Below are 23226 nucleotides of genomic sequence, written 5' to 3' on the forward strand. Positions count from 1 at the left end.
TAGAGTCACGCTGTTGCTTCTGGGGGGGTAGGCTTCTCGGCAATCCCCTGAACCCGAGTCAACTGCATACTTATATATGGATTTTAGGAATTTAATTTCTTTAGGTGATATGTGCCGGCACTTAGAGTAGATGCCTGTCACTATTTTATAACTTTTTGTTCTTTGCATGTCCCTCCTTGGGTCACATGGTCTGGAATCCACACACTTAAAATGTGAGAATTAAGAAACCACCACTGAAGGGAGATAGCGTGGTGTGTCCCCAGATCGGGGGGGGGGGGGACCCTGCACGTCACCGTGGCTGGAGAGGGGGAAGCATCTTGAAAATATTGGTCTCTCTGTGTTTCTCTCTCTGTTTCTCTTCCAGAGAAACCAGTGACACAGATGCTCCCCTTCAGAGAGCATAAGTGCAGAAAGGAGTTATTTTTTGCGGGGGGAGGAAACAGACTAAACTTTTCTCCAGGGCCCAAGATTCACTGATCTTCAGATAGGCTGTGGGACCAACATGCACCACCTGAGGTGACCCCAGTGAGGGCCTTGCCCTCTGGAAGCCACCGTCTGCACGCAGACCCCATGTTGGTGAGGTCCAGAGCCACCCCGCTACCCCCAGTGGCTCACAGCACACAGACCCACCACCGTCACACAGCTCACTGCTGGTTTAGAGAGACTTTGGCAGACAATGCCCTTTGTAAAAGGAAGTTTTATTTTTTTTTCCACTCTAACTGTGTTAGATACGAAATGTAATATTCTTAGAAAATACAAAAAAATATAAGTAAATTTTATGAAATAAAGAAATATAATCTACAAGGCAGATATAAAAAGCCCTTAATGAGCTGGGCTACTCTTGCTGCATCTCTCTTCAATAGAAATCCTCAGTCTTGACCAGACCACTGTTAAAACCCATGAACTGATCCAGAGGCGAGTTCATCATATCAAAATCCACCTTTCCACCAAAATTGACTGGATCCTTCTTGCTTTTCTTAGCCTTGACGACCTTAGAGGAGAGAGGAGAAAGACGTGGTGAGACCCTCGGGGCTGCTGCAAAGGTGTGCAGCTCTTCCTCCCACAGGCACTGGGGCTCCGGCTCCGTCCATGCCCCCATCCCCTTGGAGGCTCCTTCTCTCTCTCTCCTGAGTCCTGCACTGTACCAAGGAGGGCTGTCGCCTTCCTTTCAATGATAATGACATCTGTCAGGGTCTCTATCAATGAAACGGTTAGTACGGCTGTGTCTTTGTCACTGTCTCAGTTCCCAGCACACAGTAGGCCCTCAGCCAGGCGGTTTCTTATTCATATGAATATATACTTATTCATATGAATATACACTTACTATAGTATTATTTCTCTTGTGCAATAAGTCGCACCCATGACTTTAAGAATTATCCTTAAACTGGCAAGTGCTGCTGCTGCTTGCTGTCCCTGCCGCCAAACCCGGCCTCTCCCTAATGCATCTCTCCAGAGAGTTACTAGAGTACTTTGTGCTACAATGTCAAAGTCATCAGGCATTCTTCTGCATGAAATTTTTCAAGTGGTTACTTACTTTCACAATGAATGTTCCATTTCCGTTTATTTCTCAAAAAAGAAAGACCCCATCTGCTTCCTGACCCGTTCTCCCCCCCGGCCTCATCTTGCCACTGTCTCCACATCATGCATGACATTTCTGTTGTACGGAAACTGTGTTGTCTCTCAGTTTGGAGGATATGCGTCCATCATGGCCTTTGCCTAGAACTCTTTCCAGTGCCTACTTTGCTGGGGAAAACTACCTGGTGCAGACGGATTTCCATTTTTGTGTAGGGCAGTCAGATGTGTATGGTCTCCCCTAACCATGTACGGTCTTACATCAACCCTATGACGCAGAAACTGTGACCCTTGCAGAGGACCCCAAGTGGTGACTCCTGAAGCCAGGACGCTAATCACGTCCATCCTGTTCAAAGCTCTGCTCTCAACCATTATGAGAAGTTGCCTCCCTGCCTTCCTAACGTCTTCAAATATTTCCTTGTTTAGCCTAAGCGTCCTATCTTTTTGAACTCTATGCGAATGTCATTTCCTCGCAGCCTTTTAAAAATCCTCCACTTAAAATGAATGCAAGGTACGGCTGTGTTCCCCCCCCACCTGCTGGACCCTACGTGTCTGAAAACAGGAACCTGGTGCCCTGAAAACCTGAACAAAATTATTTGCCTCTTTTGGCAAACTAACATTCCTCGGTCCGGATCCCACCTGGATGAAGCTGTGAGTCCCACACGTGAGTTTCAGCTTCTGATCAATCGTCTTCAGCTGGAGGCAGAAGAGTCGAAGCTTGTCTCCTCTCTCACACTTGATGTCGTGCCACCTCTCGGTCCCCACGACCTCCATCGTTCCTGTGTTATCCTGGATCTCGTACACTGTCGTCTTCCGATTCACTTTTTTCTGTAACAGAAACGCAGTGTTCAGAGTCTGAGGTCATAGCAGTGACTTCCACGTGGACGAGGAAGCACCTGGTGGCCCAGGAAATGCTGGACCTGAGGAAGCAATCACAGACGCGACGCACACACCGCTGTGGCAAGGGCTTCTCAGGGAACTTGCCTTTGATTATCCTGCTTTCGTCTGTTCTTCCCCTTTCTCATTCTAGCTATTTTCTTTCTGCAATTCTAGAACAATGAGGTGTCTTCCTATTTTCTGCTGCTTCACCACAAGGGAAGCGTTGATTGCTTAGGGTAACTGGAATCAGAGGAGCTGAACTCTGGCGCAGACTCCTTTAGCTCCTGTCCTTAGGCAGAAAGGAACCGACACGACCATGACTATTCGTTCAGTCGGTTATAAGAAACTGATATAACAAGTAAGTTTCCAGTACCTCACTCTCTTTTTGAACCTTCTTCCTGTACCCATTCTTCTCCAAATCTTATCTCCACTGACCAGGATCCTACAGTTCACGGTCTATGGCTTCTCACTTTCTTAAGTTATAACTTCTCAATTCTCTAAATGCATTTCTATGGTCTCTTAAAGACAGTGTAAGACAGGAATGGGAGTAAACTAAGGGGCCATCTCGGAAGAGAGGCATTTAGGATCATGAAGCATGTAAGATCGTATGAGATCCTCTGGGATACCAGGGGAGTTCGGGACAGTTTGGGGATTACTGAATGCATCACATCAACTAGTCCTCATGGACATGCCATAGCAGTAAAACTCTCCAGCCATCCCTCTGCCTTTTGGGGAAATAATGGAATTAGACTGCCACGTCTTCCAAATATCATGCAATATGAACGCTTCGTCTTCAACTCTTTATAAATAATGCATTATAATAAACAGGCTAGGGGGCACAGCCTTGAATGATTATATTATCTGCCTACATGTTGAAAGTATCCCCGTTCAGGAGAATAGAAGCCAATAATATTTATCGCTCTGAATGTGTGTTACAGCCAGAATTAATCTTGGTTAGGGCAGTCTGTTATTCAAAGTAAAAAGAAAAAGAAAAAAAAAAGATTTATACAGTCATGGAGGAGCTCAGCGATATAATTATGATTTATACCCTGTGCTGTCCTTGCTCATGGAGGGTGAAAATAATTACTACTGGTAAAATGACAAGGTTTCTAGGGACTCCTTTTCAAAGAATTTGCTTGAAGGCATCTCGGTTAGCAGACGAGCAGGCTCCTTGTCCTGTTTCCTGTCATGGGGCACACTCGACCTCCTATCTGCAGTCGGGTCACGGGCCGGAGCCAGGCTCCATCCCCGGGTCCATGGGCAGAACCTGGCCGGTGGAAACACTCAATTTCAGGTACGGATGGAGAGGAAAAAAACCATTTTAAGGGATTTACCTCATGCAGCAGAAATAAGCCATACACAAATGTGCCTGATGCTTGCTTATAAAGATTATCGATCTTGGGGGTTTCACTTGCTCTTTTGATGATGCTGTTTGGGACCATGACCAACTGGGAAGGGTCCACTTCGTACACAGATGAGGTTTTGTTGATCTCCAGGATTCCTCTGCACTCGTAGTAATTTAATATAGTAATGTTCTTCTCTTTTGTGAATTTCTCCCTCAGGCTGCTGTTCAGAACCTTCACATGGAAAAACTGAGTGGGCGTGGCCACCGTAGCATGAAACATTCTGTTTTTGCCCTCTTCCGGGGACTCGTATTCGAATGGCTCCGTTGCCTTCAGTACCAGGACCGTCAGGGGGTCCTGCTGAAGGACACGTCCTCTAGGAACAGCCTGATGTGGGGCCTTCACCGTCTGGCTCTGTGTTGGAGAGACACAGGGAAACAGACTTACATGTCTGGGCAGGGAATTCCAAGCAGGTCACTTTCTCACATGCAAAGCCTTCATGGTAGCCGGGGGACCACAGCGACCCTCAGAGGTATTTGGAGCTGGAGCCAAGCTAGAAGGGAACTGCCTGACAGAAAGGAAAAGCTGACAAGCCAGTGGCTTCTCTAGCAGATGTACGAGGTAGCAGACAGCAGCCCAGGAGCCCGAACACCCGCATTTCGACAGAATCTTTCTGAATGAAAGCCTGATCCTCATGGAATCCGGGCCGACCAGAGCCTCGCCCAGAAGGAAGATTCAAGTATTTTATTCAAATCTATCCCCCACCCATTTAGTGTTCAACGACTCAAGAAAACAAAGTGTGAAGAACAGACAACAGGGACAGCCCCGGAGGGGGGAACTGACGCCCACAGAAGCCATGGCGATTCCAGGTTCTCGGTGTATCTGGGGCCCTGCTGAGGGTCCGGCTCAGGTCATCCCCGCTCGAGAAACAGGGCTGTTAGGGGCTCCCAGGTCCCCATTCTCCATGGCTCCGGGGGGGACATGGGCTGGAACCACGAGTCCACAGCAGTCCTGGGTGACAACAGGAAGACAGCCGTGTTCCCCTCTAGTCCCCTTGCTCCCTGTGTCCTGGTCTGCATGAGGAGCGGGCGAATCAGGTCATGAAGAGGAAACCACCTGTCTGGCCGTGAGTACGGCGGGCAAGGCTGGGTCTTGGGTTCGTGGCACACGGAGCCCAACCCTTCACCCCCACAGCCGCGACGTACTTAAACTGGTCTGGCCCGGGGTAGGCCCCGCAGGGACTGCCACCATCCTTTCTGCGGCTGTGGCTTCTCCTCCTGTGACCCATCCACCCACAGCAAGGGGAGCCCCTTGGCCCAAGCGAGCTGGGATGCCTGCGGCGGCCGCGGCGGCGGCTCCCGGGTGCGGGAAGACTTGGCAAGGATAAGCGGGGAGCGGTACCTGGGGGAGCGCGGGGACGAGCGGAGCGGCCGCGGGGGGGGCCGGGAGCTGTGGAAGACAGACGGCCGCGGCGGACGTGCTGCCCCCCAGACCGCAGGCCGGCCCAGTCTGCGGCGGGGCCACCTTGTTCTTTTTGCTCGCGGCCGGCCCTCTGGCGGCAGTTTTTCTTTTCTGAAAGTAGTTTAATGCTCCTGTTAGCGGTTTTCAGGATTAAAAGAAGCACAACACAGTTTCGTTACTTTGCTGCAGGCTCTTCTCACAGGGAGCGTGGCGTCCGGAGAAACGCCAGGCGACCCCGGCTGTCACCTAGAGAGCCAGGCCGCGGGCGAGGGCGGGCAGAGCGGACAGCCCGGGAGGGCGATGCTCACGGACGCAGACGGTCGCTCCTGGGGCCGCCCCTGAGTCGGGACGGGGAGAGCTCCAGACTCCAGAACATCTGCACAGACGAGGCGACACCATCACATTGATGTGCCTCCCTTGGCCGGACACGAGGCACTAAGCACGTGGCCCACAAGGCCTCCACTGGGCAAATCGGCGCTGCTAGGAAACTGGGGAGTCCTGTGGCAGAGCCCCCGCCTGGGCCCGGAGGCCCCTGGTCCTCCTCCCGCTTACCTGGGCCGCGGGGGTCGCCTCCTGGGTCCCAGCGGTCACCTCCTGGGTCCCGCCCATCAGAGCGCTGCTGCTCGCGGTGGCGGCGGCTGGCGCGGCGCCCGCTCCTCCCTGCTGCTGCTTCTTCTTCTTGGGAGTTTCTTCTGTTTTCGTTTTCTTTGCAACTGATACAAAAACAAGGAGGACACGCTGAACCGGGAGCGGAGGCAGTTTCAAAGCCAAGTCCTCTCAGCTCCCGCTTGCGATCTAGGTACCCTGGAGTGTGCGCCTGCCCTGCAGGAGCCAGCCTGGCCCTGGGGGACCGACAGCCACACCGCAGGCCGGGGACTGTGTCCTGCTCCGTGGTGGCTTCCGAACTCCGAACTCGCTCCCCATCCTCCGGCTTCCCAGGTGCCTCCAGCCCACCCGTTCCCAGGCCCGTTCTCCCATCATTTCCTTAAAAATCCAAGGTCTTCACACACTCACTGCTTGGTCCTGTTCTTCAAAGGATCTATTACAATAGCAGAAACCAATGAAAGGACATAAGGTAGAGGTTGGTGAGGTGACAAAATGGGGACATCGGCCTTTGGATTTTTTTTTTTTTAATTTTGTTTCACTGTGTTGCCTACCAGAGGCAAGTAGTCCATCTCCCTGAGAAGTAGGTTTTATGTTAAGAACACTGCACCCTTGTTACCAGAGGGGAGATGATCACGTGGCAAACAGTGTTAGTAGAAGAGGCACATTCAGGGGCGTCTGGGTGGCTCAGTGGGTTAAAACCTCTGCCTTTGGCTCAGATCATGATCTCAAGGTCCTGGGATTGAGCCCCACATTAGCTCTCTGCTTGGCAGGGAGCCTGCTCCCCACCCCCCTCTCTCTGCCTGCCTCTCTGCCTACTTGTGATCTCTGTCAAATAAATAAAAATCTTAAAAAAAAAAAAAGGCACATTCATTGGTCGAATGTAATTATTTTAAAATTAGTGATTATTTTGTGATTTGCTAACATTTCCAAGGCACGGGAAGCCTCGAGCTCTCATGCACTCCCTCTATCTTTCATTCTTGTCCTAACACACCCTCCAGGGCAGATCCCAGGAAAGGGGACACCCCGGGTTGTCAGCATGTTGGTCCCTGCGCCCTGTGTGGTCCCAGCCGCCGAGTCATGCCCTAGGAAAGGGTATGCCAGCCCCAACCAAGTACTCTTCTACTCAGTTTGGGGAAGGGGGACCGGGGGGAGCAGTCCGGTGTGGGGTCTTCCTTATTACCTTTCATCTTCTCATTTCTGAGTTGCTTAACAATGTCCTTAAGTGGTGGCATGTCCTTGAATAGGTCTATTAGCTTGTCCACGCAGGCAGGTCCTGGGAACTTCTTTTCCATCAGGTCAGCAATCCTGACCTTATTATATTCTTCTTGCATGTTGGCGGTGAGTCCCAGATCGCGGGCCAGCAGGGACTTGACGATGCTGAACTGGTACTCGTTGATGGCCTCCAGTCCCTTCAGCAGAATAATCCTCTTGTAGTCACTCCCCATCTCTCCGGGTGCGGCTGAGCCTGAAAGAGAAAAATACCGTACGGTGTTATACCTTCATCCGGATGGTTTAAAAGTTCGGTTGTGTCTGTGTGAGGGAGGCACCCATGCCAAGGTGTCGTCCTTCAGTGTGTGTGACAAAGAGGAACTTAATTTCCAGGTGTGTCACTGTGGGAACTGGGTTGAGAACTGCTACATTCGGGACTTCTAAGAAATTCTTTCCTTTTAGTAATGATAGTTGAGTTGGGTGGGGTTGGGGGTGGGTGTGGTGGCAGGAGGTCTGGAAAGAGACAGTTGATGCCCTGTGTGGAGTGTGAGCTGTCGGGGGTCGGAGTCCCCACTGCCTCCTGCCATCCCCTGTTGGGGCTGCAGTGGGCCCCTGGATGTGGGCCTGCTGGCTCCTGACTCTGCAGCCTCTCACTCCCAGTGACCGTCTCCCCCCCCCGCCCCCACACTCCCCACTGGGTGCCTGCCCAGCACACCTGACTCTCCCTTAGTCATACCTTCTCACATCCTCTCTCCCTGAGGCTCGGGCCATGTGCCCCATGTTTTCTGTGCCCTGGCCCCCGGCTCTCTTGTGCAGAATCACAGCCCTGATTGGCCAGAATTACGTAAGAGTTGCTTGAATTTCTTCCTTTAGGGCTACTTAGTCTACTCAGTTATCTCTCCATACCCTACACTTCTAGCCATCTCGAAATCCTTCAGTAGTTCTCTGTTTTCTTTGGGAACTACTCCTTGATCTTTAGCACGGGTTGGAGGCCTTGAATACTGTGTCTTCCTGACTTCTCCCCTTTCCATTTTTCATATTTAAGCTCAAGAAATTTGCATGGCATTTTCATTGTCAGGCTGTCTGCATGAAATGTACTTCTTACCTTTTCTTGGTTTCTTCTTCTTTTTTTCCTGAAAAGTAAATCTAGAGAATATATGGTCTTCACGAAACTAATAATAATGCATCTTCAAATTCTGCCAAGTTATGTGCATGTGCAGACATGTTCAGCCTGAATCCAATTGTATTCTTATGTTGGATATTTTTACATCGTGTCCTAAACTCAGAATCTAACTCAGCTTATGAAAATCACTACGTGTGAAAAATGCCGCTTTTGTCTTTATTTTTTTCTCTCATATCTTCCCTCAACACATGGCTCTGATTGTTAACAGCTTAGACTTAGGAGTTCAGAAGACTTAGCTCCTAGATCATAATCATGCGACCACATACCTCAACAGACAGACTCGGATGTGAGTGAGCGACCTGTACGATGAGACTGAAGCCTGTCCCACAAGCAGACAGAATGGATTCAGAAACAGAAGATAGAAAACGCATGTGGGACCTCTCAGGGGACAAGGTCGAAGTGTCCACACCCACATGCTGTTACTTGTTAAAAGAATAAAATATAAAATGAAAAGGAGAAAATATTTAAAGAAATAATGAGATATACTTCTTGGGATTAAAATAACATGAACATCCTTGAGGAACTGACCAGCAGAGAGCCAAATAGGAAAGGACAGGAAAAACCCACATCAGGACATAATGTAGGGAAACTGAAAAATATCCAAAATAGCAAGAAATATTTGACATCCAGAGAAAAAGAGTGGATCATTTACAAAGTTTCAGAATCACATTTTCAACAGCAAACTGGCATGGAGTACCTACATATAGTATTTCACCCAAATTCTAAATCCACACTTTTGAAATTTCCCAAAATTGTGAAGACAAAAAGTTGTGTGGGTACATGTCGATTTGATGACAAAATTGGTTAGAAAAATATCTGATGTGAGATCTCAGGAGCCTATGTAGATTTTTTTTTTTTCTTTTTAAAAAATTCCACCTTAAAGCAGGTGCTCACATGTCCAGCTGATGTGGTTTTGAGCGGCATTGTTGGGGCCTGCAGCCGAGGGCCAAGAAGGAATTTTTGAGACATCTTTGGTGCAAAAAGGCGGTTTTATTAAAGCCTGGGGCCAGGAGGACTCAGGGGCAGAAAGAGCTGCTGCTGCACTGGGGTTGAGGGGTGACTGAAGGCAGACTTGGGGTTTGTGGGAAGTAAAGATAAGGGAAGTTTGAAAAGGACTTTCATATGCTAAAGAAGAGGCACAGGCTACTGAAGGCTTAGCTTCAGCCTAACTAAGGTTGTTTTTCCCTCTGGCAAAGCATTACCACTGAGACAGCAAGGAGCTTAAACAAAACAAAACAAAACAAAACAAAAACAACAAAAGCAAAAACAAAAACCCAGACAGCTAGGAGCTTCCTGGAGGAAGGTTATCCTCTGCTGGCCTCAAGTCCTGCTCCATGGGCTGCAGGCTACAAGCACATTTAATCGTATCTACATTTCTTTTAGTCCCTGTTTCCCGCAGCATTGCCCTACAACTGGCGGCGCCTGTGGGCTGAGAGCCAGGACTCAGGTCTTACTACAAAATCCCCGAGATGTGGTATGGGCCCCAGACGCCCTTCCTAGGCCACTCAAATTCCAAATTTCAAAACATATGTGAACCCAGATGTTTCAGAGAGGTGTTGCCAACATACACTGAAGAAAAAAATAATTTTGAAACCAGAATTCTGTGTCTGGGTCCAATGGCACTGAAATGCAACACAACAAGATGAATCTGTGATACTGACCCACACAATAGATAGAAGACTTGGAACAAGAAGACGCCAAGCAAGCAGTGTTTTGGAAAGTGTTCCCCCAAGAAAATACATGAGGTCAGGGGAAAAAAAAAAAAGCTACCAACTAAAAAGAGAGAACAAGACCTTGGTAGGCTCTTCCAATATTTTAAAAATAAATAAGGCCCCAACGGAAGAGAAACAAAACAGGAAGTAGATCAGCATGGTGGGGTAGATAGGAAGAGGATGTGTGCCCACACCGCTATGGCCTGTTAGGCGAGGTCGAAGATACAAATTTTAAAGTATTGCGAAGAAGAAGCAAGCACAGGATGAACAGTATAGATGCGTGTTACAAGTTAGTCAACACACAGCAATTCACCTGATGCACATCAAGTGATAAGACCACTAAAAGGCAACATGTCTAAACTGGTGTAAAAAAATCTACGTATGTGTCATGGACAAAAACTAACTACAAGTTTATTTAAAAGTTGCTGCTAGAAGCTGTAGGTGGAAACATTCAAGACAGCAATCAGTCTGTCAGTACAGCCTTCAACAGACCTTACGACGAAGATTTCAATCCGAACCGGAGTTCTAGGGCCCAACAAAGGCTCTACCTTTCAGAAAGACACAGCAGTTTTAACTGCGTATCGGTCCAACAGTCATAATATACATTTTTTATTATGAGCTTCTATTATTCATATTATAAATAGTGTCATAGAGCATATTTCTCACCATATATCCATATACACGTGTTAACAATTGAGAGAACTACAAGGAAGAAATGGACAAAATCTTGATTCTAGTTTGATTCTTGCATATTTTAGTGACTGAACAAAGCAAGAAAAAATCAGAAAAGACTTAGAGAAGTTGACCAACACTGCTCAGCTTTAAAAAAAAGCTGATCTAACACTTAGGAAATTCCGAAACTTGTATTTAAGATGTTACATTTGTCTCCAATGTACATGAAATGTCTGTGTACTGAGCCCTACAGAACGACCAAAGCATCTTCCGAAATGTGGCTACAGATTTGTCTCCAACCTCCTGTTTTCCACAAACTCCACCATTTCCACAAACTGGACCATTTGCCTCTGCCTCAGAGGAGCCCCGGGCGCCTGCCTGTCCGCCACCCCTGGAAGAGCAGACCCACAGCACAGGCTCGGGCGCCATGTGCTTGAGTGAGCGTGCCCATGAACTTGAGAAACGGTCTGTGCTCTGTGTGTGTGTGTGTGTGTGTGTTCTCTTTTGTGAAACTGGGATAATACCACAGAATATAGTTTGTGTCCAGACGTGTTTTCTTGCTTCATATCATTGCCTAATACTTTTTTCATACCTCACCCATGTGCCACATGTGCCCTACCCCAGCGCCCACCATAGCCAGCAAGTTCCCTGGGCCCCCTCCAGGCAAGAAAGCCCAAGCCCGCTTCCCCACATCAGCTGTGAACACCCGCAGGACGGATTCTAAAATCCGCAACAGCCCGAGATGCCTATTGTCCCAGGTAGTGGGAGGATTAGGATTAGGATGAAGGCTCTGAGATTTTCATTTTGCAGAATACAGTTGATGCCGGTCCCTCCCCGCTCCCCAAAGTTTCAAACACTCGCTGGCCTCGGGTGATCCTGAGCTGGAGGGACGACCCACAGGTCCTCTACACAAAGCCTGACCGGACTCACCTCACTGAGGATTCTCCTGTATTCCAGATCCCGAGATCTTCCTCAGAGATGTAGCAGTCACTATTTGTTCGGCTTGAGGAAGAAGATAAATCGGCCAAGCTCTCAGAATCTGCACTTGGGGGTGCTGCAAACTCCTGAAAGCGGAGAAAATAATTTCTGGGATGAGACAATGGCAGTGGGGAGCGTCACAGAGGAGCCCGCCTCGGCTGCCTCCCCGGAGCTCGGCCCCCCGAGGCAGATTACGAAACGCAGCGGAGTCGGAGACTCCTCCCAGCCAGGCCTTCAGCCCCGGGTGGCCCGGTCAGAGGGGCTGGGCGGCTTTCTCAACAACGCCCTCATCTGAGGTAAATTATCACTTATTTTGTTTTATTGTATTTTTTTTTTTACAAATATCTGAAAGGAATTGCAACATTATAACTTTTTTAACAGGCAGGCTTCGGTGTGGGTCAGAAGACACCAGAGCCCGTTCAGTGAGACTGAGACCGTGAAGGAAGAGTGAGTCACCAACCCAACTTCCTCTCCGCTCACATAGCAACCAGGGCAGGAGGAGATCGTGGGGGATTTTTCGTGGGTAAACAAGAGTGACTAACAGGCTCATATCGCAGCAATAACTGCTTTGATATTTCGCAGGGCTAGAAGCTTCTAGAAGAGTTGAGGGCTCAATAAAGATTGTTGTCTACAGTGTTTTTTTTTTCTGTATCTGACAATGGATACCGTTTGGAGAGTTGTCATCCTGAGACGTCGGATAAGAGGAGCCGTCAGCACGTGGGGCGCTGGTGACCTACCGTCTGACTTCCAAGGAGGAAGGGGCCGGGAAACGAAAGGGGTCCCAAAGACCAGGGCACGTGAAGGGAGAAGAAAACTGATTGAGTTCATTGGAACCAAGTTTAACCAAGTTTGCGAAGGAGGACTGTGCCGTCTGGGTTTGAAAACCTTTGAATGTGCAGGAGTGAGTCAGGCGGAATCAGGGGGGTCTGGCTGGTGCCCAGAATATCGTTGGCGTGTTGTCAGGACTCTTGATGACAGACTTAGGTTCTGCGTACGTGGGCGCACTGGGTGCTCTTAATGATGAAGTTCTAGAACCTAGGTGACGTTCGGTGGGCTGAGGTCTGGAGCCGATGATCAAGAAGGAATTCTTGAGACGTCTTTGGTGCAAAATGGTGGTTTATTAAAGCTCGGGGAAGGACCCGTGGGCCAGAAGAGCTGCTGCCCCGGGTAGTGAGGGATGGCAGGTTCTGTACCATGCGGTTGGGGGAAGGTGAGGGGAAGGGAGGCTTCAATGGAGCTTTCACATGCTAAAGAGGCCCTACAAGGTGCGGGGATACCGGCCTCGGGCTTGATGGTTGTTGTCTTTTGGCCGGCCATTAACATCCAGATCCTTGGGAGATTCCTGGTGGGCTGTCACAATCCTGCTATCAAGCGTCTTTGTTAGTGAGATTTAGGTTTAGAAGAGATTTAACTGTATTTACATTCCCTTCTACTTCAGCCTCCTTCAGTTTTGTTTATGGAGGGGAGGATGACATTAGGGTTTGAGGAACTGAGTTATTTGCCTCTGGAAATTGTGCTATTGATAAGGTAACTTCTTTGTTTGTAGATTTCTAGGACATTTGTAAGCCAAGGGAGACTCAGGTCTTGCAGGACTGTGCTCTCAGCAAGTTAACTCTTTGTTTTTCTTTTAGGGCAGTCAGGGGTGCCTGAGGAATGTCACATGTATTACGGAGGGGAGGGCAGCAGGTGGAGAGGGGGTGCCAGGTGCCAGCCTTTGCTTTGTCTTCAGCCAGCCTCCTGCTCCCTCATCATTAACATGAGGAGTGGAGGGATGCTGGGGAGGTCAGAGGGCCCCAAACCAGAGGCCAGGAGGCAGAGGCCAGGAATATCCGTAATTCAGGATGTTTTCTTTTCCCTGTACTAGAAACTAACTTCCGTGGGGGTGATGCCGTCCATTGTTTCTCCAGTGAAAACACACAGGCTACTGGCCCAAAGGGAAGGCAGAACAAGACTCCTACATCCTTATGATGTAGGTTTACAATCTTTGTAAGCTCTGGAAGCCGCAGCCAGCAAAGGATTCTTGAGACATCTTTGGAGCAAAAAGGTGATTTTTATTAAAGCACAGGGACCGGACCCCTGGGCAGAAAGAGCCCTGTGCTGGGGTTGTGAGGAATGGTGGATTATATACTAGGGAGTTGGGGGAGGTAAGGAAAAAGGGAGGCGTCCAAAAGGACTTTGAAATGTTCAAGACCCTCAGGATACTGGAGGCCTGGCTGTTGGCAAGCTAAAGCAGTTTTCCCGTCTAGCAAAGCAATCACATGGGGATGGTTGGGAGTTTCCCAGTGGAAGCATTCTATCCTCTCCCGTCTCTCTAGTCCTTGTCTGCAGGCTACAGGTCAGGAAGAAATTTAACTTTGTTTACTTTTCCTTCTGCCTCAGTTTCCCACATCACTTGTGGAAGGGAGGGTGATGTTAGGGCTCTAGGAAATTGAGTTAAGGGTCTCTGAAACTTAGCCTATTGATGTGTAAATGAGTAAGACATCAGGAAGACGGAGGGAGCCTCCTGTCTTGCTAGACTGTGATCTCCATTAGTTAATCAGTTTCCCCCCGCCCTTCCCTGAGCTTTAGGGCAGCTGGGAGTGTCTGAGGAATGGCACACGTGTCCAAGGGTGGGGACATGTCACACATATCCAAAGGTGGGGCTGGGTGGTCGCGGGGTGTAGCTAGTCCTCTGTCCTCCGCTTGCTTTCTGCTCCCTCATCACATTGGTGCACTTAGAAGGATAAAAGGCAAACCAAAGAGTGAAAAACAGATGCACCTTTGCCCTGACTCCTAGTCAGTGGTCCAGCAGTTGGTGACTTGGGTCATTCTAGAAATCCACGTTGATTTATCAGGCCCTCAACCCAGTGAAAGATCAGTGTTCCAGAATTTGCAAGGCTTCCTTGTAATGATACCAGCCCACTGGGAGATGGAAGAACTCTTAATATTGGGGGTGGGAATGTCTGGGAAATGTGCGTGACCTCCTGTCATCTCAAGTCCTCTTCCCAAGAGCTGACTGAGAAGACCCCTTAAAATCCTCAGGCAAGAGTCACCACCAGGTTGATGCTCTTTGTCTGTGTTGCTGACAGAGAGGTCTCCTACGGGGAGGAGCTAGAGCAGGGAGAGGGCATCCGCACCGAGAAATAACGGGCAGGTCCTTAAATTCCGTCTTAGACCTGGGGCTCCAGATGAAGGTCTAGCGAGCTGGAGTTTCAGAGAAGAAAACTGGAGGGCGGGTGGCGGGTGGCGGGCCGAGCACCGTCCAATCGGAACTCCCCACCTCTGGTACTTCAGGGCCCGAACAAAACCTGTTCCTGAGCCAACCAATCTATTTACATGTTTACCAAGTTATCCTGCACAGGAATTAGTATCTTGTAAGAACCAACACTTGGCTGTATTAATTTTCGTTGTGTTTTGTGTCTATTTCACTGTTTGTTTGCTGTTTACTCCTTTGTTTTGTCTGTTTACCTCTGTTTCACAATATACAAAATCAGATTTGTGCATCGACTTCTGTTTATAGCTTTGTTACTTCTATATACTACTTATCATTGGCTTTGCTCCTTTTTTCCCCTAATGTTGGAAGACGTCAATTTCTATCAATTAGATTAGTACTCTCTTCTTTTAAATTAAAACACTTGAAAAGTAATGTTTTTTCTCTTAGCACTACTTTTGCCTGGCTCCCTAGGTCTTAAGGGGTGTGATTTTATCATCCCCGATCATCTTTGGCATTAAGTAATGGCTTATTATGAAATGTGCTACATGATCTCAAGCAAGTTGAAAATGTTCTAGATATTGTAATATTGATTTCTAATTTAGTCTTGTTGCGGTCATGAAATATGCTCTTAAGATTTCAGAGATGAGTTTTAGTGAGACTCACTTTAAGTCCCTGCCTATGTCTTACTTTGGTGAGCAGAAAGGTGTTTTTCTTCTTGTTCTATCAGTTACTGTGTCAGAGTTTTTAAGTATCCATGATTGTTGATTTATCTTATACTGTATTAATGCTATTAAGTTTTGCTTTCTAATTGGAAGCTTTAATTAGATGCATCTTGTGAGTGGCTATAAATTTCTGATAAATTGGCCAAGGTAATTCTCAAGCTTCTCTTTTTGTCCTGTCTCTAACCTGCTTTCTCTGACTCATGTCAGAGCTTGGCTTAGCCTTAGTTAAAGTGGATTTGTGTAACTCCCACGCTGTTTTCCTGCTCCTGCTTATTTGTCGTGACTCAAACTCAGACTCATGTCAGGGATTGGTCTGGGTTTTCTTGGGGTGTGTTTCATAACAGCCCCTGCTCTAGTGCTTGGGTCTTCTTCCCAGGATTCAGGCTCTCGGGTATCAAGCTGGATGACAAGAGTTTCTGTCTCCACTTCAGACATCTGATATGTTCCCCAGCACTGTTTGCCATCTTGTGCCTCGACTGCTTTTCAGCTTTATTGACATGTCACAGACACATAACGCTGTGTACTTTTAAGGCATGTGTGTTGATTTGATACACTTACATGTTGCAAAAGGATTGACCTGAGCCTTATCTAATACCTCCTTCATACCACTTAATTGCCATCCTCGCTTGTGCTGAGAACATTCGAGTTTGCTCCCTCAAATATGTGACTGCAATCATGATGCTGTGTATCACACCCCCAGAACCCGCTCAGTTTATACCTGCCAGTTTGAGACTTTGACCAATATCTCATTTCTCTGCACCTACCCAGCTCCTGGTAAGCTACACTCTACTCTTTCAGTGAGTTCAGCTTTCTTTCTTTTTTTTTTTTTTTTGGATTCTACATAGAAGTGAGATCATCCAGCATTTGTCTTCCTCTGTCTGAATTATTTTGCTTAGCTTAATGCTTTTTAAATCCATCCATCCATGTGGTCACAGATAGCAAGATTTCCTTCTTCATGGCTGACTAATATTCTACTGTGCATAGACATCGCATTTTCTTTATCCATACACCACTGATGGACACGTACGTTGTTTCCATATTTTACCTATTGTGAATAATGCTCCAATAAACATGGAGGTGACGTATATCTCTTTGATATCCTGTAGTCTTGGATATATACCCAGAAGTCGGATTGCTGGGTCATATAGTAGTTCCATTTTCAGTTTTTTGAGGAACCTCTATCCTGTTTCTGACCGTGGCTACACCAGTTTGCATTCCACTGACAGTGCACGAAGGTTCCCTTTTCTGCAACTTTGCCAGCATGATTATCTCTCGTATCTTTGATAATGGCCATTCTGACAGGCATGAGGGGACAGCTCATTGTAGTTTTTGGTTTGCATTCCCTGATGACTGATGTTGAGCATTTTCTCATGTACCTGTTGGTTATTAATATGTCTCCCTTGGAAAAATGTCTGTTTAGTTCAACTGCCCATCTTTGAATGGGCAGATCTGGGGATGGAACTCAGTATTTCCCTGCAGCTGGAGATGGGGAAGCATCTTCAAAATATTGGCCTCTCTGTATAAAACAGCGATCGTGCTTCTTCCAGAGAAACCAGTGACACAAATGCTCCCCTTCAGAGAGCATAAGTGCAGAAAGGAGTTATTTTTTGCGGGGGGAGGAAACTGAATAAAACTTTCTCCAGGGCCCAGGATTCACTGATCTTCAGATAGGCTGTGGTGTACACAGTGTACCGGGAACAGAAGAGACAGGTGACTTGGAGCCCATCAAAATGAGAAACTTGAGTGCATCAAACTACGAGAGCAACAGAGTGAAAAGGAAACCTTTTCCTTTGGAAAGACAGAAACTGTTTGTGAATTGTGTATCTGCCTGTGAGGAATTAATGCAGAAACACCACTACTAATCAGTGAAACACAGATTGTAAGGACCTATTTTATATTTTTATTTTAGCCAGAGGCTTCCCCTGAGGTTCAACAATAACTTTGTTGTTTAACCCTTAGACTGTCCCTGCTCCCCTTCCCCCAGGGGACTTAAAAACAAGTCCTGGAAACCAGCTCCAGGTGTGGAGGCCAAGAAAAACAAGGCTGTACCCACCTCGGGTCTGGCCCTGACATAAGCACAGCCATCTTGGCAAAGCAAAGCCGGCACCTTGCGCTGTAAGACTGGGTTAGCATCAGAATGGCCACCCTGAGGGCCGGGAAGCCATTTTACTGAGCGTCTCTAACCAGCCCACAGGGTGCCCATAACTTGAGATAAGAGAAAGTAGCTAAAACCTAAGAAACAAGTTAATCATATACCACCACAGGTACCAAATGTTGAAGAAAAACAAATAGTTCACTTGCAGAGGTCACAATTCTGCTAGACCGGAGTCTCCCTTGGTTTGCAAATGTCCCTGTGATTTACAACAAAACGGGCCATCTCTTGAATGGCCCAATTTCCAGAGACAGATGGCTCAGTTCCTCAAGGCCTAAGGTCGCCCTCCCCACCATAAAACTGAAGGAGGCTGAGGCAGAAGGAAATGTAAATAAAGTTAAATTTCTTCTAAACCTAAATCTCACTTAACCGCTAGGATGGCGCCAGGGTGACGCTGGGGTGGCAAAAGGTTAAACAAAGTTAAACTGTCAAAGTGGGGCGCAGGATATGTATGTAGCTGTGGAGAAGTGCCTTGAAAATGCTATATAAACCCTTGGCTCGGAGTGCTCGGGGTCCTTGTTGAAACCCGCTGCGCTGGGCGGATACTTGGACCCCAGCGAGCTGGAAATAAGCCTCGCTGTGTGACTTGCATTGTCGAGAGTGTTCTCTGTCTAACTGAGGGTGGTCAACTCCATACCCTAACAAGATGACCGACCTGGTTTAAAAATGGGCAAAGACTTTGAATAGACTTTTTTTCAAAAACGCTATACGAATGGACAATGATCATAGGAGAAAATGGGCCCTAATACTTGATACTCATTGAATAGTCCTTATGGAAATGAAAGTCAACACAGTGAGCTACCACAACAGGCCCGCCAGAACCGCTGCTCCCAAACAGAAAACAGCAAGAACCATCAGGATTCAGACAAGTCACAACAACCCTTGTGCACTGTGGCTGGACATGTAAAACAAGGCAGCCATTATGCAGAGAATATGAAGCCTCATAGAAATTAGAAATAGAATCATTGCGATCCAGGAATTCCAGTGCTAGGCTCAGAGCCACAAAGAAGTGAGAGCAGAATCCGAAAGGAACAGCGACAGACCTTGGATAGCCCAGCAGCCTTCGCAGGAACCCAGACATTGGAGCAACGCAAGTGTCCGTGAACGGGTGAGTGGGTTAATAAAGCGCGGTGTGTGATGCAATGGAATATCAATAATTCCACCTTAAAAAGGAAGGAAATTCTCATTACGGTCAGTGCATTCCTCATCCCACCCCCAACCTCCCCCCACGCCCTTCCCATCTCCCCTCTGACAACCACCACTTTGTTCTTTGTATCTAAGAGTCTCCTTTTTCTTGTACATCTGAAACTGCTGTACCACCGTATACTATGATACTTGAATGAAAATAAATAAATACATAAATGTGATCATTTATAGGAAAAAGGAAAAAAAAATAAATAAAGAAAGGAAATTCTGGCACCTGATCAACCTGGATAAACTTTGAGGACATTATGCTCAGTGAAGTATGACAGTCACAAAAAGACAAATACTGTATGATTGCGGTTGTATGAGGTACGAAGAGCATTCCCATTCACAGAGACAGAAAGCAGTGTTTCTGGTGTTTGCTGGGAGCTGCGGGAGGGAGACTGGGGACCTTGCGGCTTGTCAGGGACAGAGTTTCCGTTTTGCAAGGTGCAAAGAGGTCTGGGAGTGGTCACACAACCCTATCAATGCCCTCCACACTACTGAGCAGTAGACTCAACAGTGGTGAAGATGGTGAATTTTATGTGAGATGCGTTTTTCCACAATGAAAATTAATCTCGGATTAATTTGCAATTAATTTGCAATGAATTAATTGCAAGTGGGCAGTGCAAAGAGCCGCATGGACAACCCTTTGGCAACAGCTATTCAGTAGAAAAGAGTAAGTCTAAGAAGCGCTGGGAGCCCAGAGGGAAGTAAGTGAACAAGTGCCTGCACCGGCAGTCTTACAAAAATACACCCCAGGCAGAACCACGGAGAAGAAAACAGAAAGTCTATCACATAGTAACAGGAGGTTAGGAGCCGGAGGCTATGAGAGTTTGCTTAAGGCATTTGTCTTTAAGGAGAAGAGACATAAAAAATTGTTAAAAGAAACTTGGTAAGAAGGGAGAAAAAGAAAGCAAACTGAAATGAACAAAGATGGGAGAATCAAATTAAAACATATTCACAGAATAGGTGCATCAACAGACCAAATTCCCCAGCTCAGAGACAAGGGTTTTCAATTTGGATTAAATATACATCCACCTATATGTCCTCGACCAAATCCACATAAAGCGTTAAGTTGCTTAACAAAAACTTAGAAAAAGTGATATTATTCAAAGCTGAACTTGAAGAAAGCCAGTTTAGTAGTGTAGCTTACAATAAGGTTTTAGGGAAAAAAAATGTCAGTACAGATGGAATTCACTACATATTGATGAAATATTCAATCCCCAAGAAAACAAAAGTTTAATTATGTATTTATATAATAATAAAAATGTATATAATTTGTTATCATTTTACTCAATACAGAACCATACAGTAAATTTTTCTTTATTTTCACATGTGCACACGTAGTACATATACTTGCACAGATAGGCAAGCTATCTGTAAAATACACCACTGAAATCAAGAGAATGACAATGAGAAATGGACACACTTACCCTCAGAAGGGGTGGTTTCACCGTCTCCACTGCTGAAAGAACAAGGTAAAAAATAGTGAAGATTTAGGCTTAGATTCGATCAACACAAGTCACAAGCTTAAGAACCTTTATCTGAATTTACAGGATGTGGAATCCCAGGCTGGTAAACTCTTCGCAAGCACACATGGAATAGTAACAGAATGTTCTCCACGTGCCAGGCCACACAAAGTCAACGTGTATCCCCAAGCTAGGTCATGTGTTTAAAACTCTCTCTTCCTTACACCTTGGCACCAGGGCAAGTTGTCTGTGACGCAGTAAAGGAGGAACCATCCAAAAAGGGTTGAGAATGCCTCTGTCCCTTGTTGTAGAATGAAACTCAAAACAAAATTAAACAGACTCGAGAAAAAGTAAAGAAGCTACATTTTGGTGCAACTGTGTTTGTGGAAGTGAGAGGTTGTCTCCTGAGGGGCACTCTAAAATTGGGCTAGCCCCTTAGTATTAATGCCCACAATACGGTGTTGTATCATGATTCCTGGATATTAGCTCATGATGATTTTCCCACGCTACTGTCTTGTCTTTTAGCCAGGCCCAACAGCAGTCACCAGATTTCCTTCTCAACCCCCAGGGGACAAAAACAAAGCTTTCCTCTAAATGCCCACTTAGGCCAGCAGACGTGTGACAATTAATGTTACATTTCCACGAGTCCCGTTGCTCAGGCCCCAGAGTCGCAGAATGAAAGATGTCTGTTTGCCATCTAGAGAGGGGAAGGACTAGAATCAGTTTTGACTTTTCTGAACACGGCTGATACATCCCTTTTCCTCCCAGACAATCCCATAATTCGTTCTCCACGGTGATGGTGTAGTTGCCACTGGGTACCCTGGGGGCTTTCCTAGAGAGATTCGCACAGGTCTCACCTCCCCGGCTACGTCCTCCACTCGGATCCTCGGATATGCAGGTATCACCGTCTTGTCTGAATGGGAAAACAAAATAAAACAAAACAGAAAAGCTCTGTCAAGGCTACTTTACGAGGTTACAATCTCATGAAGGGCAGAGCAGATGACGTTTTCTGAAACATAACAAGGAAAAATGTCAGTGGTGAGAGTCCCTCAAAGAGGTGGTCGTTGACATCCATCTCACACTGTGCTAACATTAAGGGAGAAAGAGTTATGTATTTAGGGAGCAATTTTGAGGCCCCACCTCTCAAACTTGTAGGTTTCTATTCAGCAGCCCGAGAGACTGAAGTTTCCTGTCTGTAAATAGTAATCTTGCACAAGAGAAACGAAAGTTAAGTAATCCCTCTTTGCTTTTTTTGACTTAAAAGTATCAGTGGCTCGGGCGCCTGGGCGGCTCAGGGGGTTAAGGCCTCTGCCTTCGGCTTGGGTCATGCTCCCAGGGTCCTGGGATCGAGCCCCACGTTGGGCTCTTTGCTCAGCAGGGAGCCTGCTTCCTCCTCTCTCTCTGCCTGCCTCTCTGCCTGCTTGTGATTTCTGTCAAATAAATAAATAAAATCTTAAAAAAAAAATATCAGTGGCTGAAGTGAGTTTGAACATTAGAATTTTCTTTTTCGGCTCACTTACAGGTCGGTCATTAGAAACCTATAGGCCCTTGAATGAAGCTCAGCATATCACATGGGAACGGTGTGCCCCCTAGCTACGTTCCCCTAGGCTCCTGTCCACGGACCAGCTGTGGCAGGAGAGCTTGGTAAAAGCTTCTCTTTTTGCTAGTGCCCAACGGGGTCTTCTAGAATCGGGGTGGGCCTTCTGGGACACTGTTTTGGTTTAAACCGTTCCTAAGCGTTCACCCAGTTTTTAATAATTGGCAAACCTGAAGCTTCATTATAAATATATGTCCTGACTCAAATTTATGAAAGGGGCTGGACACTACTGCCTTTGGACTAGGCTGCATTACCCCAGTGATTAAACTCATGGTATGCGTGCTTTCTGCCCTAGCCAGTACAAATGGGTGATGGGCTTATTAAAGCCTCAGAAAGTCTGGAAGAGCACAGAGCTTCTGAAAGTTTAGGGGGCCCGACAGACCCTTTGCTCTGCAGTGCTTTCCAGAGTGGGTACACTCTGGAGTTCCATACCCCTGAGATGTCAAGTAAATGACAGCAGTCAGCTGACGGATTGTGGTAACCCACCACCTGGTCTGCTAGAAGGACAAGCTTTTCCCAAAGCTAATGCAGGAGAATGTTCTGAGACCATCTACAGAAACGAAGGAAGCCCACTTGTCTTAATCCAAACCCACATCACACAGACATTTGGACCATTATTCAATGCTGCAGAGAAACAAGCTTCAAGCCATGAAAAGACATGGAGGTCCCTTAACTGCACATTATTAAGTAAGAGAAGCCAATCTGAAAAGACCGCAAATGGAGTAATTCCAACTATGCGGCATTCTGGAAAAGGCGAACGGGTGGCCACAGGAACAAGAGTGGTTGTCAGGGAGTAGGGGAGAAAGCGGTGGAAATCAGGGCTCCGAGGGCAGGGAAACTAGACAGGGTGACACCAAAAAGGACGCGTGCCATCACACCTTTGTCCAAACCCATGGAACGTGCAGCCCCCAGACCGAAGCCCCACGCAGCTGCGGACGTTGGGTGGTAACGGTGCGTCAGTCAGTGTGGGCTCATCCGTGGTTGTGAACAGACCCTTTGGTACTGCATGTTGAGGGCAGGGGGAGCAGGGCACGTGTGGGGGCAGGAGGGAGAGGGAAACCCTGTAATTTTTGCTCAGTTTTGTTGTGAATCTAAAAAGACCATTAAAAATAAAGTCTATTTAAAAAATGAAAAAGGGTGTGTTATGGTGCTTAAAGGCAGCGGAAGCAGTCTCTGCACCAGAACACACAGGAGGACCGAAGCTGGTAGAAAGCCCCGTGGGCAAAAGGATGAGTGACCCCATGTTGGGGGGGTTTCAGCAGCCGGGGCACTTCTAAAAGGGAAGAAGACAGG

General features: G+C 47.1%; 1 protein-coding gene and 1 long non-coding RNA gene across 11 annotated transcripts; one reads left to right on the top strand and one right to left on the bottom strand.

The window, feature by feature from the left end:
- Positions 1 to 679: 679 nt before the first annotated feature.
- On the bottom strand, positions 680 to 21562 carry MNDA (myeloid cell nuclear differentiation antigen). 8 transcript variants are annotated; one of them, XM_082703102.1, is made up of 12 exons: positions 21477 to 21517; positions 21194 to 21249; positions 20561 to 21033; positions 20301 to 20332; positions 18726 to 18845; positions 11568 to 11701; positions 7042 to 7326; positions 5826 to 5968; positions 5196 to 5366; positions 3786 to 4208; positions 2212 to 2400; positions 680 to 991 (listed from the first exon to the last, which is right to left on the bottom strand). In XM_082703102.1, exons 7-12 carry the CDS (start codon positions 7304 to 7306, stop codon positions 857 to 859), a joined length of 1326 nt encoding a protein of 441 aa, XP_082559228.1. In that variant the 5' UTR covers positions 7307 to 7326; positions 11568 to 11701; positions 18726 to 18845; positions 20301 to 20332; positions 20561 to 21033; positions 21194 to 21249; positions 21477 to 21517; the 3' UTR covers positions 680 to 856. The 8 variants fall into 8 exon arrangements, with proteins under 8 accessions (XP_082559228.1, XP_082559224.1, XP_082559226.1 ...); XM_082703098.1 differs by lacking the exon at positions 20561 to 21033 and having other exon boundaries at positions 5808 to 5968; positions 21194 to 21562; XM_082703100.1 differs by lacking the exons at positions 18726 to 18845; positions 20301 to 20332; positions 20561 to 21033; positions 21194 to 21249; positions 21477 to 21517 and adding an exon at positions 12353 to 12786 and having other exon boundaries at positions 5808 to 5968.
- LOC309850008 lies at positions 11860 to 20686 on the top strand. Of its 3 annotated transcripts, none has more exons than XR_014304008.1 (5): positions 11860 to 12062; positions 12198 to 18798; positions 19067 to 19194; positions 20215 to 20345; positions 20424 to 20686. It is a non-coding gene; the product is annotated as an uncharacterized lncRNA (long non-coding RNA). The 3 variants fall into 3 exon arrangements; XR_014304010.1 differs by lacking the exon at positions 11860 to 12062 and having other exon boundaries at positions 12567 to 12654; positions 13480 to 18798; XR_014304009.1 differs by lacking the exon at positions 11860 to 12062 and having other exon boundaries at positions 12171 to 18790; positions 19060 to 19194.
- Positions 21563 to 23226: the final 1664 nt, after the last annotated feature.

Source organism: Mustela nivalis, assembly GCF_964662115.1.
Source record: "Mustela nivalis genome assembly, chromosome: 16".
NCBI lineage: Eukaryota > Metazoa > Chordata > Mammalia > Carnivora > Mustelidae > Mustela > Mustela nivalis.

What these genes read in the sequence shown, in the direction of transcription:
- MNDA (XM_082703098.1), bottom strand. Translation starts at nt 7,306, where the DNA reads ATGGGGAGTGACTACAAGAGGATTATTCTGCTGAAGGGACTGGAGGCC. An exon ending in TCGTCCCCGCGCTCCCCCAG is followed by an intron (nt 4,209 to 5,195) that starts GTACCGCTCCCC and finishes TCTCCAACACAG; the next exon opens with AGCCAGACGGTGAAGGCCCC. An exon ending in GCTTATTTCTGCTGCATGAG is followed by an intron (nt 2,401 to 3,785) that starts GTAAATCCCTTA and finishes TTTCTGTTACAG; the next exon opens with AAAAAAGTGAATCGGAAGAC.